The 16,777-nt window shown below is 42.2% G+C and overlaps 1 protein-coding gene across 1 annotated transcript; it reads right to left on the bottom strand.

Moving 5' to 3' along the window:
- Positions 1–2,610: 2,610 nt before the first annotated feature.
- Positions 2,611–16,325, bottom strand: LOC129632450 (zinc finger protein 211-like). The gene is made up of 3 exons (XM_055554080.1): positions 16,047–16,325; positions 13,450–13,576; positions 2,611–5,529 (listed from the first exon to the last, which is right to left on the bottom strand). Exons 1-3 carry the CDS (start codon positions 16,077–16,079, stop codon positions 3,905–3,907), a joined length of 1,785 nt encoding a protein of 594 aa, XP_055410055.1. The 5' UTR covers positions 16,080–16,325; the 3' UTR covers positions 2,611–3,904.
- Positions 16,326–16,777: the final 452 nt, after the last annotated feature.

Raw genomic sequence — 16,777 nt, 5'->3', positions numbered from 1 at the left:
TCTTAGCTCCATCCAGTGTTTGTACGGGCTACTCTATTGCTGATGTGATTAAAGGGCAACTTCTGATTTTGTCAGTTTCCATCAGTCTCAGAGGGGCCAAATTTATTGGGTCTTTCTTTTAGAGGCAATATATTCTGCATTGATGACTAAGGCTTATTTATGCAATCACTCAAAAATCATCCCACTTTTGGGGCCTTTATGAGAGAAAAGTCCTAGTCAGTTCAGATGGCCAACCATTCAACAGATACTTTTTTTTGGCTGTGCCAGACAGCATGCAGGATCTTCGTTCCTTCGACCAGGGATCAATCTTGTGCTCCCTGCATTGGGTACATGGAGTCTTAACCACTGGACCGTGAGGAAAATTCCTAATAGGCACTTATTTTGGTGCCTCCTGGAGACTCCTTGGTCGAAGCTCTGCACACACCTCCTATGCTCTGTAGTCTCTGGGCCCATGATGGCAGTAAGCTACCCATGGTCTTCTGGTACAAAGTGTTGTCTGTTTCAACGTCATGACATGCCATGTGAGCAACAACTGCTGGATGCTTACTCAACCCTCTTGTAAAGGAAGACTTTCACAGGACCTGAACCTGTGACACTCTACCCAGTTACCTTATTTCCTCGGTTATTAAAGCAACACAACACCCAGGAAACTCAGCAAGGCCTTGATACATGACAGAGCTGTTCCTGAAGCTCTGGTGTTTCCCACTTGCAGGAAGAGGTGGCCGTGGTCCTCAGTCTCTTGCCAAAGGTCACAGTACTGAAGGACAGCAGTCCTCTCCTTGATGCTTGGCTACTTGGGCATACACTTGGGATCAACCAGAAGACTCTTGGGAGTCCTTTGGACTGCAAAGAGATCAAACCAGTCAATCCTAAAGGAAATGAACCCTGAATATTCACTGGAAGGGCTGATGCTGAAGCTCCAATACTTCGGCCATTTGATGCAAAGAGCTGACTCACTGGAAAAGACCCTCATGCTGGGAAAGATTGAAGGCAAGAGAATGGGGGGTGCAGAGGATGAGATGGTTAGATAGCATCACCAACTCAATGAATATGAATTTGAGCAAACTGGGAGATCGTGGAGGACAGAGGAAGCTGGCATGGGATGACAAAGAGTGGAAAATGACTTGGTGACTAAACAAGTTAACAATGGGAGATCGCACACTTTATTTACAGTAATGCCACCAGTACATGTGTACATGTGATGGAGCTCTCTGGAGGGCTCCATTCAGAAAATTTTGGATACAGTTCCTCAGTCATGTCTGACAGATACTCTGTCAGATATTAGATGCAGATGTTATTTGGATTTTCTTAACTGGATGCTATTGTTTGGGTGTCATGATCTGGACTAGTGGGTACACGATCTCTGTCCTTCACAGGCACAAGCAGCAGGTCCAACACATTCACAGCAACGGAATTTCCCCAGACCTTCCCATGGTGCCAGAGCCACACACGTCATCCTGATCCTGGTGAGCTTCTTCGACTTTTAACTGTCTCTTCCATTTCTACTTTCTGTTGCTATGATTGTAAATCCAGGCCAGTGACTAATGGACGCTGTGTTCCTAGCTTCCTTCATGTTTCCCAGCTTCCAGCTCCTTTGTGCAGTGACACTTGTTTCTCTAAGTTCTTTGTCTTCTGCACCACAGAAAAATGCTTTTCCTACTTTTGTTAAACATCTATAAGTTTTCTCTCATTTTGGCATTTGGATCACTCACTTTTTTTTTTTTTTTTGCTTTTTAAAATTAATTTTTATTCTTTTAAAATAGGTGACTATCATGTGCAATATATTCTGCTACATCCTGGGGTAAAATGGTAAGTATATCCCTGCCTTCAATTGCTAAGAGAAAAACTTAAGTTATATGGTAATTAATTAACCTAATTATACTTCATCATCTAGTAGGATGCCCTGGCAAAATGGAAAGAAACATTAAACTGAGAGATACAGTTTGTTACCACGTGCTTGTTTGCACCACAGGGACACAATCCACTTTGCTCCCCCACCAGACACCTCCTGTTCAGGAATGTTTATGAAATGAAGGGAATTCATCTCAGGCAGGCCACTGGTTTATAATAGCTACAAGCCTGCAAGCCCTTACTGGCATTTTTATTTCTAGTCCCCAGGCCCATATCAATGGCCAGAGAGGTCATGGCCAAAGTGACATGGCAGATGTGGCTAAGCAGCCAAGTGACTATTTCTTTCTCATATAGCAAAATATACTAGCTTCTCATGTGATACTCAAATGTGTCCTGCTTCTGTGTGAAAGCAAACTGAACAATCAAGAGCCACACATCCTCCACATGGCTGAACACCCCTGGAGGCAATGTTTCTCTTTCTTCATCATCACAGCACCAAGCACCAAGCACCTAGAGGCCACCCCTATAGCATGAAGTCCAAAATTATTCAAAGCAAGCAATCCTAGTTGTTTACCCACTCTGCCAGGCCTTTCCCACAGAACCGCAACACAGACAGTGTTCTCAACACTCCCCACTCCTGCCTTGTCTCATGACTACCCTGATAACTTTCCCATGTGTTTCCAGGATTTGTGAGCATCACTGTTTTCCTTTTTTCTTGTAGCCACACCTGACTGACCATTTTCATAAATAATACAAATCACTTTCATAGATACTCCCTTTATTAAACATCTGGTGGTTTGTACCATCCAGAAAATACAATCTTAACAATTCTGTGGAAAATTCACCTTTTTTTATTTTTAATTGCAGTAGCTTTACAATATTCTACTAGTTTCAGGTGTACAGCACAGTGATTCAGTATTTTACAGATTATACTCTACCAAATGTTATTATACAATGATGGCTATAATTCTTTATCTGATACAATATAAATTTGTTGTTTTATAAATAGGAGTTTTTAATTTCTTAATCCCATACACATAATTTGTCCCATCACACTTCTCTCTCTCCTTTGATAACTATTAGTTTTCTGTATCTGTGTAGTTGCTAAGTCATGTCCAGCTCTTTGAGACCCCATGGACTGTAGCCTGCCAGGCTCTGCTGTCCATGGGATTCTCCAGGCAAGAATACTGGAGTGGGTTGCATTTCCTCCTGCAGAGGGTCATCCTGACCCAGGATTGAACCCACACCCCCTGCACTGGCAGGCAGGCTCTTTATCAGTGAGCTGCCAGTGAAGCCCCTAAACCTTTTTTTTTTTTTTTTTTTGCTTGTTTCTGTTTTGCATGTGTATTCTTTTGTATTGTTTTTAAGTTGCACGTAAGAGATATCATACAGTATCATACAAGTCTCTTCTCCACTCTTGGCTGCCCTAAACCCAGTGCAATGCTGTGGCACGGAGGTGCTGGGAACAGAGCATTACCAGGTAGATAACGGGATCATTCATTTACAGGAAAACCACGAATGCTGCTTTCCAGTGGATAGTCATGACCACTGAGCATGGAGTGCAGTATATGAGCAAGACTCTTGAGGAGGGGTGCAGGGACAGAGGATGGATTAGGTATTCTTTGAGTTCCCAAAGCTGGGTTGGAAGGGAAAGAGGATCACAGTGACCAGACTCCCCATGTCCTGAAAACAGGCAACCTGACACTGAATCCCAAATATCTGTCCATTGCTGGGAGATAATTAGAAAACACACCCTCTGTGCCTCAAATCCCTTCCTAGAAATGGTCCATTTGCTGCCTGGTGACTGTACTTATGTCCTCCCACGCCGTTACTATCCCAACTCCAACGCTAGTGCTCTCCTCATTAGCTGCATTCGTGAGGCCCCTTCTCCAGTGTGAACTCTCGATAACCAAATAGACCTGATCTACTATTAAGATTCCCCACATTCACTGCACTCAAAAGGCCTTTCTCCAATGTGAATTCTCTGATGATTAAGAAGACTGAACTTATTAATAAAAGACTTCCTGCATTCACTGAACTCATAAAGGTTTTCTCAATGGTGAACTCTCTGATGATACTGAAGGCCATAGCTAGCAGTAAAAGATTTCCCACATTCACTGCACTCATAAGGTTTTTCTCCACTGTGAACTCTCTGGTGATACCGAAGGCTAGAGCTAGCAGTAAAAGATTTCCCACATTCACTGCACTCATAAGGTTTTTCTCCACTGTGAACTCTCTGGTGATACCGAAGGCCATAGCTAGCAGTAAAAGATTTCCCACATTCACTGCACTCATAAGGCCTTTCTCCGTTGTGAACTCTCTGATGACGAAGAAGGCTCGAACTGCTAGTAAAACATTTTCCACATTCACTGCACTTATAAGGCCTTTCTTCAGTGTGAACTCTCTGATGATTGCGAAGGCTCAACCTAACAATGAAAGATTTCCCACATTCACTGCACTCATGAGGCCTTTCTCCACTGTGAATTCTCTGATGATACCAAAGGCTAGAGCTAGCAGTAAAAGATTTCCCACATTCACTGCACTCATAGGGCTTTTCTCCAGTGTGGATTTTCCTACTGGAACTGAGGTGGTGCATTTGATTAAAGGATGTCCCATAGTCACTGCCTTTATACAGCACTTCCCTGTTGTGAACTTTCTGATGGTATCGGATGCCAGCCAGAGTTATAAAAGATTTCCCACATACATTACAGGTATAAGGCCTTTCTCCTTTGTGAATTCTCTGATGTCTATGGAAATTGGAGTTGTTGATAAAAGATTTCCCACATTCATTGCACTTATAAGGCCTTTCTCCAGTGTGAATTCTTTGATGTACATAGAAAGAGGATTGATGGGTAAAACATTTTCCACATTGAGTGCATTCATATGGCCTTTCTCCGGTATGAATTCTCTGATGTCCAATGAAACGGTTCTTATAGGTAAAAGATTTATCACATTCCTTGCACTGATAAGGCCTTTCTCCAGTGTGGATTCGCCTATGAATCCTGAGATACTTTCTTTGGCCAAAGGATTTCCCACATTCAGTGCACTCAGAAGACCTTTCTCTAATGTGACCTTTCTGGTGCTGAACATGGTTACTTTGGTGAGTGCCGCCTTTGAATTCACAAGACTGTTCACTAGTGAGGATTCTCTCATCTTGAACAAGTACGTCTGTGCGGCTGGAGGCTTTCTTGCCTTCTCCCGAGCGCTGATGACTTTTTCCACTGTGAAAAACAACTTCACACTCCTTACTGTTGTTTTGTTGATTCCTGGTGTTTTTGGCCTGTGGCTGAACTCCCAGGTTGGCCACGAATTCCTTCTCAATCTCATTGTATGGGGAGAGACTTCCTGATGCATGAATTGTGCAGCTCTTCAAAAATGAGAGTTTCCCCATAATATATTGTAAAAGAGTCTCTCTCGTGTGCTGCTTCTGGTGCTGCTGAATGTCTGCAGTGAAACAGAACCGTTTTCCATGTGCCCCACATGTGTTTGCTTTCTGTCCACTATTTGTTCCCTGCTCTTCAGTCAAGTGCAAAATGTTTCTCAAGACCAGGATGCATATCTTACAGGGCTGGACCTTCTCAGCAGATGAATCTGTCCTGGGACTCCCAATCTGTGACACTCCTGCAGATTTGCTCTGTTCAAAAGGTATCTCTTCATCCCCAACTCCAGGCCAAGAACCTGAAAACAATAGTGAAGTCCATATTGAGTTTAGTACAGGGAAATGCCACTGTTAAAACTGTACATCTGACACTTGAAAGAACAAGTCCACAAGACTGTGTTCAGGAAGTGGAGTTAGGGTCAGACTGAGGAAACAGCTGCTCTGTGTTACACGGCTTTAAGGTTACAGAACAGATGAGGTCTCAGCAAACACAGGACACAAGGACTGGGTATGCAGCAAGGGTGAAACGCCTTTTCTACAGTTCACTCTTATCGATAGCTTCTGCCTGGACCACAACTGCTGGTGACCTTTTCTCTGCAGAACTGTATGTCCAGGCCTCAGAGAATCTGACTGGACAGGTACCTAGTGTTTAAGGAATATTAAGGGATACTCCTGTGTTTCAGGACATAAACAGTGTCAGAAAATACTCTGGAGAAAACACTGTGAAGACCAATGAAATAAACGGTTTAGAGAGGTGGTAGGGAATTAATCCCAGGCTGGAGTCAGAATAAAAATGAGAAGTAGGACTTCCCTGGTGCCACAGTGGGTAAGAATCCACCTGCCAATGGAGGGGACATGGATTCGAGGCTGGGTCTACGATTTCACATGCTGTGGAGCAACCAATACCATGCACAGCTACTGAGTCTGTGTGCTACAACTACTGAAGCTTGCAGGCCTAGAGCCCATGCTCTGCAATGAGAGAAGCTACCACAATGAGAAGCCCGCATACCACAACAAAGAGTAGCCCCAACTCGCCACAACTATAGAAAGCCCTTGCAAAGCAATGAAGATCCAGCCAAAAATAAAATTAATGGATAAATAGATAATGAGAAGTAGAAGAAAGTGTAAGTTGGTAGTGTGAAGAATGGAGAAAAGACTATAGAAATGACTTGTGGCCACTGGCAATCACACTAAAAGCACTAGTCAAACATGATAGGTTCCTGGAATGACTTGAACATAAACCTGACATGAAGCTATCCCAGCTGCCATTCATCTTGGCCAGACTACCTGAGAGTGCTTTGTGCTGAGACCAGCGTCATGTCCACCCTGCGAATCATGAAGGACTGTCCACTCTCAGTTCAACAACTACATGGAAGGCAAATGATACAACTCTTAATAGAAGAGCAGGTCAGGTGAGTGGCCAACACCAGCCCAGAAGAACTCAGCACACAAAAAGGGACAATATTTAAATACTGCAAAAAGAAGCTCTGATGGAACCAGATGAAAGGATGTGCAGCAGATGGAATACAAAATGTTAGGATTCCATCTCCTAGCCTTAACAATAACTGTGCTGACAGAATCCAATGGTAGCTCTTGGAACTCAAATCTATTGAAGATCTGCAGTTTCCCAAGTTAAATTTATTTCAGGCAAGTTCAGTTCTTAGCCTCTGGAGCTGTCCATTCCCCAACCCAAAGTCCCATGGCAGGCTACTATGTACATGTTTCTAGAGCAGACTGCACATACTTTTCATGAGCCAGCATGGAAAATAAGGACCTAGTTAGTCCTCCAAGTGTCAGTGCTCTATAGTCTGACTGCTGTTCCTGAATGCATGTGAGTAATACAGAGGTGTACACCCATTGCTGTAAATGGTGCCACCGATACACAAATCTCCTCCCCCTCTGGCTGAAGATTTTAAGGGCCAGCATCTCACCTCCTGCTCTTCATTTTTCTGTTTTTCCCTTTTGAGAGTGAGACATTTGAGGACTAAGGCAATCAAAAGCAAACACTGGGCTTCCCTGGTGACTCAGTGATGAAGAATCTGCCTGTCAATTCAGGAGACACAGGTTTAACCTCCCGTCTGGGAAGATCCCACACGTTTTGGAGCAACTATGTGCATGTGCCACAACTACTGAGCCTGTGCTCTAGAGCCTGGGAGCCACAACTACTGAGCCCATGTGCCACAATTACTGAAGCTCACATACCCTTGAGCCCGTGCTCTGCAACAAAAGAAGCCAGAGCAATGAGAAGCCCATGCACTACTAGAGCATAGCCCCTGCTCACAACAACTAGAGAAAAGTATGTATCAACAAAGACCCCGCACAGACAATAAATGAATAATAATTAAAAAAATCATAAAAGACAACCACTTATATTGTGGAATTTTAAGTCATGGTGCACCTCCAAGGAAAGGCACACTGAAAAGCCTGTCAGTTTACATCTCATGTCAATATACAGGAAAGAAACACTCTAAAAACATCAAAAACAAGAACCCCCCGCCCTGCAAACCCTGGTTAATGGCAAGCACAGTATCTTCAGAATTACAACCATAAGATGCCAATGTTCAGTTGTCAACAACAAAAACTCACAAGGCATACAAAGAAGGAAAGGACAATAACAATCAACAGCTGCTGTACCTTATGAAAAGGTACAAAAAGAATAGATGGTAACCATACTTAGTTGCTCACTCATGTCCAGCTCTTTGCAACCCTATGTCCATGGGGATTCTCCAGGCAAGAATACTGGAGTGGGTTGCCACACTCTCCTCCAGGGAATCTTTTCAACCCAGGTCTCCCGCATTGCAGGTGGATTCTTTACTGTCTGGGCCACCAGTAGAGCCCATAGGGACTAGAAAAAGATTTGTCTGAAAAAGATGTTCAAATTGGTAAACAAATGAACCAAAAGAAATTTTTAAAAGCTGCCTCAACAAAATGGAACTAACAATAAAAGATACAGCAAATTGTTTTGCTTTGTTTTTTTTTTTTTTTTTTGATAGTAAGTATTTAAAAAAAAAAGAAATTTGGGAGCTGAAAAGTACAATTGCTGAAGTGAAAAAAAAAATCACTAGAGAAATCCAATGCAGAAAAACATCCCAGATTTGAGGCAAGATATGAATGTAAACATCCAAGAACAAATGAACTTCAAGCAGAATAAACCAGAAGACCCACATCATGGCACATTATAATCAAACTGCTGAAACTCAGAGAATCTTGAAATCAGCGAGAGAAGTGACTCATCACAGACAAGGGGTCTCAAACAATATCATTAGCAGATTTCTTATGGGAAACCTGAGAAGACCAGAAGACAGTGGGCTGATATGTTCAGATGGCTGAAGTAAAAAAAACCTGCCAACCAAGATTCTTTCAAAAATGAAGGCGAAATTAGCATATTTAGGTAAATTAGAAATTAGTATACCTAGGTAAATAAAAGATGAGGAAGTTCAAGAAATGCTAAAGGGAGTCCTTCAGGTTGAACCGAAAAGACACTAATGAGTAAAATGATACAGATAAAGCCGTATAGAAGCAGAAGAAAAATTTTTTTTTGGCCTGCCAGCACGGCTCTCAGTATTTTAGTTCCAGACCATGGACTGAACCCAGGCCCATGGCAGTGAGATTGCAGAGTCCTAACCACTGGACCACTAGGGAATTCCCAGAAAATTCTGTAATGTTACTGATGGTAAACTGGTATAAATTAAAATTAGTATGCTCTAGCTTTAGGATAATAAATGTAATCCCCATGGTAAATACAAAAAAATAAAGAAGTTTTATTATGTACACAAAGGAAATGAAAAGGGAATTAAGATATTTCACTACCCAAAAAAAAACAAAACAACAAAAAAAATCAACTAAATACCAAAGGAGAAAATAACAAAAAGTAAGGAATGACAAAGCTCCAAGGCGTATATAGAAAACAAAGAGCAAGATGAAAAAAATAACCTCTCATCAATAACTGCTCTAACATGAGTAGATTAACCTCTCAGAGCAAAACACAGACTGGCAGAATAGATTCAAAAAAACGATCCAGGAAACTCCCTGGCAGTCCAGTGGTTAGGATTCAGCAGTTTCACTGCTGAGGGCATGGGTTCAATCCCTGGTCACAGAAGGAAGAATTCACAGGCTGTGTGGCACAATCCAAGACGACAACAACAACTGTATGCTGTCGACAAAACACAAGTTGAAAGGTAGATAAAGATATTTCAGGCAAATAGTAACAAAAAGCACACAGGAGTAGCTATAAATCATACCAAACAATAAGGATTTTAAATCTAAAAAGACTACAAAGGACATATATTTTGGGAAGATTCAATGTAAGATGATGCAGTAAGTATAAATAGTCACACACTCAATAGTAGATCACTGAAATACATGAAGCAAAAACTGACAATCAAGAGGAGAAACAGACAGTTCTACCTTAATATTTGGAAATTTCCATACTCTACTCTCAGTAATGGATAGGAACAATAGATTTAATTAGATAAAGTTTATACCAACTATCCTCTCTAACCACAACAGAATGAACATCCATAACATAACATATGGAAAACTGAAATATCTACAAAATTCTGGAAATAAATAGGTTCAAGAAAATAATCACAAGGGAAATCAGAAAATATTTAATAGACCAATGTAAACAAAACACCACATACTAAAACTACAGGATGCAGCAAAGGCAGTACTAAGGAGAACATTTACAGCAATAAATGCTTATATTAAAAAAAGAAATATCATAATCTTTACAACTTGATGAACTAAAAAAAAAAAAAAAAACCCACACACATTAAATAGACAAAGCATTCTGAAAAAGGAAATGATAAAGATCAGACAAAATAGCCAGAACATTCTGTTCTTCTTAATAAGGTAACTGACAAGAAAAACAAGTGCTCAATTCCAGCCCTCTCTACACATGGCTGTCCCACCTAATGGGAGGAAAATAAATTGAAAGTAACTTGTGAAGTTCATAATCCAGACACACAAGCTCATTAAAAGACTGATAAGTAAACATACTATGAATCCTTCCAGTACTGTGGAGGCTTCCCTTCTCCACATCTTACCAGCACATGAATAAAGGCCTATTTATAGTGGTTCCTTTTACTCCATACATCATGCCAGTTATCAAGAAAAAATTACACAGCATACTAAATAGTGAAAAGCAATCTGAAGAGACAAAGGAAACTTCAAAACCAGAATCAGCTATCACAAGGATGTTGTAATTATCACACTGGAAATACAAAACAAGTATGATATATATGCTGATTAATGTTTGGTAGAGTTGGGAGTTTGTGATGGACAAGAAGTCTGGCATGCTGCAGTCCACAGGGTCGCAAAGAGTTGGACATTTGAGAAATGGAAATTCAAAGAAAGAACTCAAAAGTCTAGAAGTCAAAAAGACTGTAACAGACATGAAGAATGAATATGATGGGCTTATTGATACACTGGACACAGCTGAGGAAAGAATCTCTGTGCTTGATGTGTAGAAACTTCCAAAACTGAAAAGCAAAGAGAAAAATGAAAGAAAGAAATGCAAATCAAAACTACAGTGAGGTACCACCTCACACCAGGCAGAATGCCATTATTAAGAAGTCTACAGGGGCTTCCCTGGTGGTCCAATGGCTAAGACTCCATGTTCCCTTGCTTACCAAAAAAAAAAAAAAAACAAAAAACAACAACAACAAAAAACCAGAAAAGAAAACTTCATGCTCCCAATGAAGGGGGCCCAGATCCTATCCCTGGTCAGGGAATTAAGATTCCACAAGCTCGAGATAAGAGTTTGCATGTAGCACCTAAAAGCTCCCAGGTGTCCCAATTAAGACCCAGAATAGCCAAATAAATACTTACATACACACATATTAAAAACAAAAGTCTACAAATAACAAATGCTGTTGGGCAGCCATTATGAAAAACAGTATAGATGTTCCTCAAAAAGTTAAAAGTAATGTTGCCATTATGATCCAGCAGTTTAACTCCTGGGCATAGATCCAGCCAAAAATTTTAATTCAAAAAGATATAGACTCCTATGTCCACAGCAGTCGAGTCAGGCTCATGAGGATAAAAACAGAGAACACAAACAAAAAATTCAAAATAAAACATCACTGTGGATACCATGGAGATTAAAAGAATAATAATGAAAATTATGAGTAATCTCTAACCCCATGAATTTGATCACCTAGATGCTGCTAAGCTGCTGCTAAGTCGCTTCAGTTGTGTCTGACTCTGTGCGATCCCATAGACTGCAGCCCACTAGGCTCCCCCATCCCTGGGATTCTCCAGGCAAGAATACTGGAGTGGGTTGCCATTTCCTTCTCCATCTTGCATCTCCTAGATGCAAGGGATCAATTCCCTGAAAGATAGTCTACCAAATCCCACACAATAGATAATCTGAATAGGACTGCATCAATTAAAGACGATGAATCAGGGGGCCTCACTGGGGTTCCAATGGTTAAGCTCTGTGCTTCCACTGCATGGGGCATGCATTCAATTCTTGGTCAGGGCCTAAGGTTTTTCAAGCTATGCAGTGTGGCCAAAAAGAAAATTCTTCCAAACATGTAATGAGAGAATGTATTATACAATTCTCTACAATCTCTTTCAGAAGACAGAAACAAAGGAAATAGCTCCCAACTCATTATTTGAGGCCAGTATTACTTTAATACCAAACCAAAAACATTAAAAGAAAACTATAGAATAATATCTCTCATGAACACAGACACAAAAAATTTAACAACTTTTAAAAATCGATTAAAAAACTATATAAAAAGAATTATATACCATGACCAACTGGGCAAGTGAAACTGGTTTAACATTTGAAAGTCAGTTAACATAATACCTATCAATACTTAAAATATATATTGATTGGTATCCAGTTATATAAGTTCTTATATTTTGGAATATTTACTCCTTAAATATATGGCTTGTAAATATTTTCTCCCATTAGGTAGGTTACCCTTTGATTTTGTTGATAGTTTCTTTTGCTGTTTAGAAGCTTTTTAGTTTAATTAGGAAAAGGTATACTTATTGGGAAGGAAGGAAAATTGTCTTCACTCTCAGATGACATGATCAGGTACGTTAGAAACCCCAAATATAGACACCCTGCCAAAAATATCCTAGAACAAAAAGTAATTACAGGCCACTCTTGCCTTCTGTGATGGCCCACATTCTGGGTGTATCTCTCTAAATAAGCCTGCTTTCACTAAAAAGCAACAAAGTTTTCAGGATACAAAGTTACAATATAAAAACCAATCACTGACCTACATACCAGCCCCACAAAAAACTGAAATTTGAGGCTAAAAACTAAATACCATGTACATTAGTACAAAAAAAGAGAAAAAGAAAGTGACATTTTGTTATAAATCTACCAAGACATGTACAAAAGGCAAAAGCTTCAAAATGTTGGATTTGGGCATGATTTCTTGTCTATGACAACAAAAGCACAAGCGACAAAAGAATAAATGAGATACTGAACCTTAAAAAAAAAAAAAAAAAAAAAGAACTTTTTTTTTGTTTGTTTCATACCTTTAACTTAATGTCATCTGTCAATTATACCTCAAGAAAGGTATAGGGGAAAAGGAAAAAACTGACCTATTGTACATCACAGGGAACTATAAACATAGTAAAAAGGCAACCACAGAGTACAACAAGGAATTAATATCCAGAATATATGGATGAAGTCTAGAACTCAACAACTAAAAAAAACCAATCTGATGAAAAAAATAGGAAAAGGACCTGAATAGATATTTTTGAAAGACATACACAGGAATTCCCTGACAGTAGAGTGGTTAAGACTCTACATATTCACAGCCATTAGGCCCATGTTCAACTGGTCGGAGAACTAAGATCCCAGAAGTCAACATGGCTTGGACCAAAAAAAAAAAAAAAAAAGATATACAAATGGCCAATAAGCACACCATAAGGGAAATGCAATGGAAATGGTAAAGATATACCACTACACATCCATTAGATGGTAGTCATCAAAAGACAAAAAATAAAGCTGCAGGCATTATGTACGGAAACTACATACATGTAGGAACCTTGAAAAAGGTTGTGGGAAGAATAGCTCACCATCTGTTTAGTAGTGCCCATGTCAGTGACAACACTCTTCTGTACAGACAGGCAAAATAAATATCAGATACATGGTAACCATGGTCCACATGTAAGACAGAGCTGTCTCTGGGGAAAAGAAGAAAGGCAGAGCCTAGCTCAAGAGGATAGAGGAGGGAGTGGGGCCTTACCCAGCATGCATACAAGTGCAAAGTTTTCCAACATGACATCAAGGTACAGTTGTATCTGAGCCTCATCAAGAAGACACCATTCTTCCTGGGAGAAGTACACGGCCACATCCTCAAAGGTCACATGGCTCTGGTGTAACAGGGACAAATAAAATCATGAACAGTCTCACACTTTCCGTCTTCTCACACATCTCCTCTACTGTCCAACCTGATGGAGTCTCCTGATACCTGGGGAAGAAAAACTCCCTCCTCTGATCTGAACTTCCTGTTGCCTCTGGAACACACAGGCATTTAATTTCAAGCTGAAATTCTGCTCTTCCCTGTTGTTTATTCCCACCAGAAAAAAAAGACCCCCACTTACCTTAACCAGCTTAGCCTTACCTCAAAGCACTTCAACATACTGGTATGGGTTTCAATGTTCCATACTTCCTCCATAGAACCAGTGTGCACTCACTACCCCAGGCACAGGGTTGCCAAGGTCCCCAAACCGAAATGTTGGGAGAATAGCAGGTTAAGAGCCCCAAGACCCTCCTCAAATACAGAAAATGTGTGCGTGAGAGTGTGAACAAGTAAGGGACTGGGACAACCTCCATTTACTAAATGTTCTTCTGCAGCTGTGGGAATCTGTGGGAACATGCAGACCACAGAGGAAAGTGACCAGGGCAGTGCTCCAGGGGCTCAGGACTTGCCAGGGCAGCTGCCTGGTACCATAGCCCGATAACCTCAGGCTGACTGGCTAACATCTACTGTATGACTAGATCCTCAGTACTACCTTTTATCAGCTGTGAGCTCTGAGAAGCCATACTTTCCATTGCTCAAGTCCTCATCAACCCCTATAGACTTTTCTTCCACTGAACAGGCCTTGGAGAGCTTTTATTTATTTATTTTGGAGAACTTTTAAAAGCCCACAGATCATATGCTTCCTTTACTCAAAACTCTCCAGCGTTCCCAGTGCCCTAAGAAGAAAGGTACAACCTCTCATCTGCCACTCCACGTGCAGCCTGGCTTCAAACTTTGTTTTTTGAAGAAACACGATGGACTCCAGGTTCCCCAATGTTCCTGGTTCAGTTGCATCTCCAAGCCTCACCCACACCACATTACACCTGTGGTCAGAAAGAGGGACACCACCCGTGAAGGCCTCACTGCAGTTGGGCCGGCACATGAGATAAAGTGTGAAAAATGGGACACCTCCTGCCATATAGGTAAACAAAAAAGATGTCACAGTGATCAGCGATTGCAGCCCTCCAGTGTGAGCCAGCGAGCCCTAGGAATTCCGGAAGGAGAATACTTGCCATTTAGCAGCCAGCAGACTACAGTCACTCCTATGCTGAATCCCGAGAACCTCAGGATATGAAAACACAGGATACTGGCCCCAGATAGCCGAGGTGCATATCAAAGGAGTTGTGGAGCCCTATACCGAGATGATAGGACAATATCTCCATGATTAGCCAAGCTCCAGGGCAACAACTGTCATGTTCATTCTGTTCCTAACCAGCCAGCTCCAGCCTCCATATGACATAATATACAGAATCCTGACTATTGACCTAACATCACCCCTCTCCACAGGAATTTCCTTTTCCTTGAGGCTATAAAAATAGTCGGCAAGCCCTTGAGCCACCCGCTGTTCTAACAGTCTCCTGGGGGCTCTCCCTGGTCAGTTAGGGAGTCCGCCCTCTGTCTTTGCAGCACCCCTCTCTACCTCTCCCCTTTGTTCTCAATAAATTCGCTCTAGTCTAAAATGCTTTGTGTCTGGCAATTATTTTTCAACTACAGCTCAGACTGCCACGACAGAAATGATTTCAGTGAGCCCAGACTCACATCTTTCCATACACAGAAAAGTGCTTAATTCCTTAACTTGGGTTATCTGACTTTCCTTAACAATAATCTATTGATGTTCAAACACTTGCCCTTTGTTGCAAAACTTATATATACGCTGGCTTTGTTAGGGGAGCACACTGAAACCGCCTGCCCTGGCCAGGTACCATAGTAACTATTTGCATGCGTTGTTTTACAACAGGAGGTCCTGGTAAGGAACACTGGAACTAATAAGCCACCACCAACAGAGAGAGTTCAGGAAAGGTAAAAAAGTGACACCAGGTGTCCAAACACCTCCCAGAATCATCCTCACTGGCATCCATCTTGGCTGAACAAGGTGTGCACCACCCGGAAGGACTCTTGAGTCAGAAAGATTGGCTAAAGATAACCAAAGCTAATCCCTTCACCATAAAACTCCAGACTGCAACCCACGTGGCAGAGCAGCTCTGCTGGGTTCCCCTACCCTACTGCTGTCCGCCCCAGAGCCCCTTCCCAATAAAATCTCTTGCTTTGCCAGCACAAGTGTGTCCTCGAACAATTCACTTCCCAGTGTTGGAGCCCACTTTCGGGTCCTGGAGGGGGTCCCCATTCCTGTAACAGTTTCTCCCTTCACCTCCCAGGGTTCCTTGAGATGTTTCTTGGGCTGGAAATCCTAAAAATCCCCACGGAATAAAACACAACTCAACTTCTGAGCTGTACGTTTTTTAAGGGAAGCTGCTCACCTGGGGTGTTCACATTCTGGTGGGGAAACGGGCAGCGAAGAACCCGGAACTCACTGCACTTACCTGACCGGGGTCCTTCAGGGCAGGCACCGCCATCAGAGCTTCTTTCCACAGAGCGGTGCGGCGACCCTCCACCTCGTCAGGTCGGACTTGGCGCGGACACACCCTGCAGGCGGCAGTGTCCCCAGCTCTTACGCCGTCCCCTATGCGGTGCCTTCGAAGACGCCCCTTGCGCTCTCTGGGCCTGCAACAGGCCTCCCAACGCTGCACGCTCAGACCTTCCGTCCTGCTCCACAGACTTGAGAGGAATCAAAATGTCCGCCAGGAAGACACCTGAAGCCCCTCCCCGGAAACGCTCCTTTTCTGTATTTTCATTGGATAAACGTCACTGCTCCACCACGCAACACTTCTGGGTAATGTAGTTCCAAGGCCTCAAGGAAGCATGGTCCACACCTGAAACACTGGGGCAGAAAATGCCAAGATGAATTGCCAGGAGAGCTGAGAAGTGACCTCTAGGGCTGGAGAAGGAATTCATCCTTCCTAAGGGAGAGGGGGAGCCATTAGAACATGTAGCCTTTTTGTCGTTAGGCACAGATTTGATTGTTGATGAAACTGTGGATCTGGTCAGAAACTCTGCAGTGAGATGTTGGGAGGTAGGTGAGGGGCCAAAGGCGGAAGTGGAGGTTTTGTTCGTACTGCACAAGGTTTTAGACTTCGCCATTGGCGGGGAATAACCATGCGGAATCCGACCTGGTCGCCCTAATGTCACCACTCGGGTCCCTGCAGAGGCTCCC

Source organism: Bubalus kerabau, chromosome 17, assembly GCF_029407905.1.
Source record: "Bubalus kerabau isolate K-KA32 ecotype Philippines breed swamp buffalo chromosome 17, PCC_UOA_SB_1v2, whole genome shotgun sequence".
NCBI classification, from domain to species: Eukaryota; Metazoa; Chordata; class Mammalia; order Artiodactyla; family Bovidae; genus Bubalus; species Bubalus kerabau.
The sequence above is the reverse complement of the archived record's forward strand: the minus strand, read 5'-3'. Positions and strand labels throughout refer to the sequence as shown.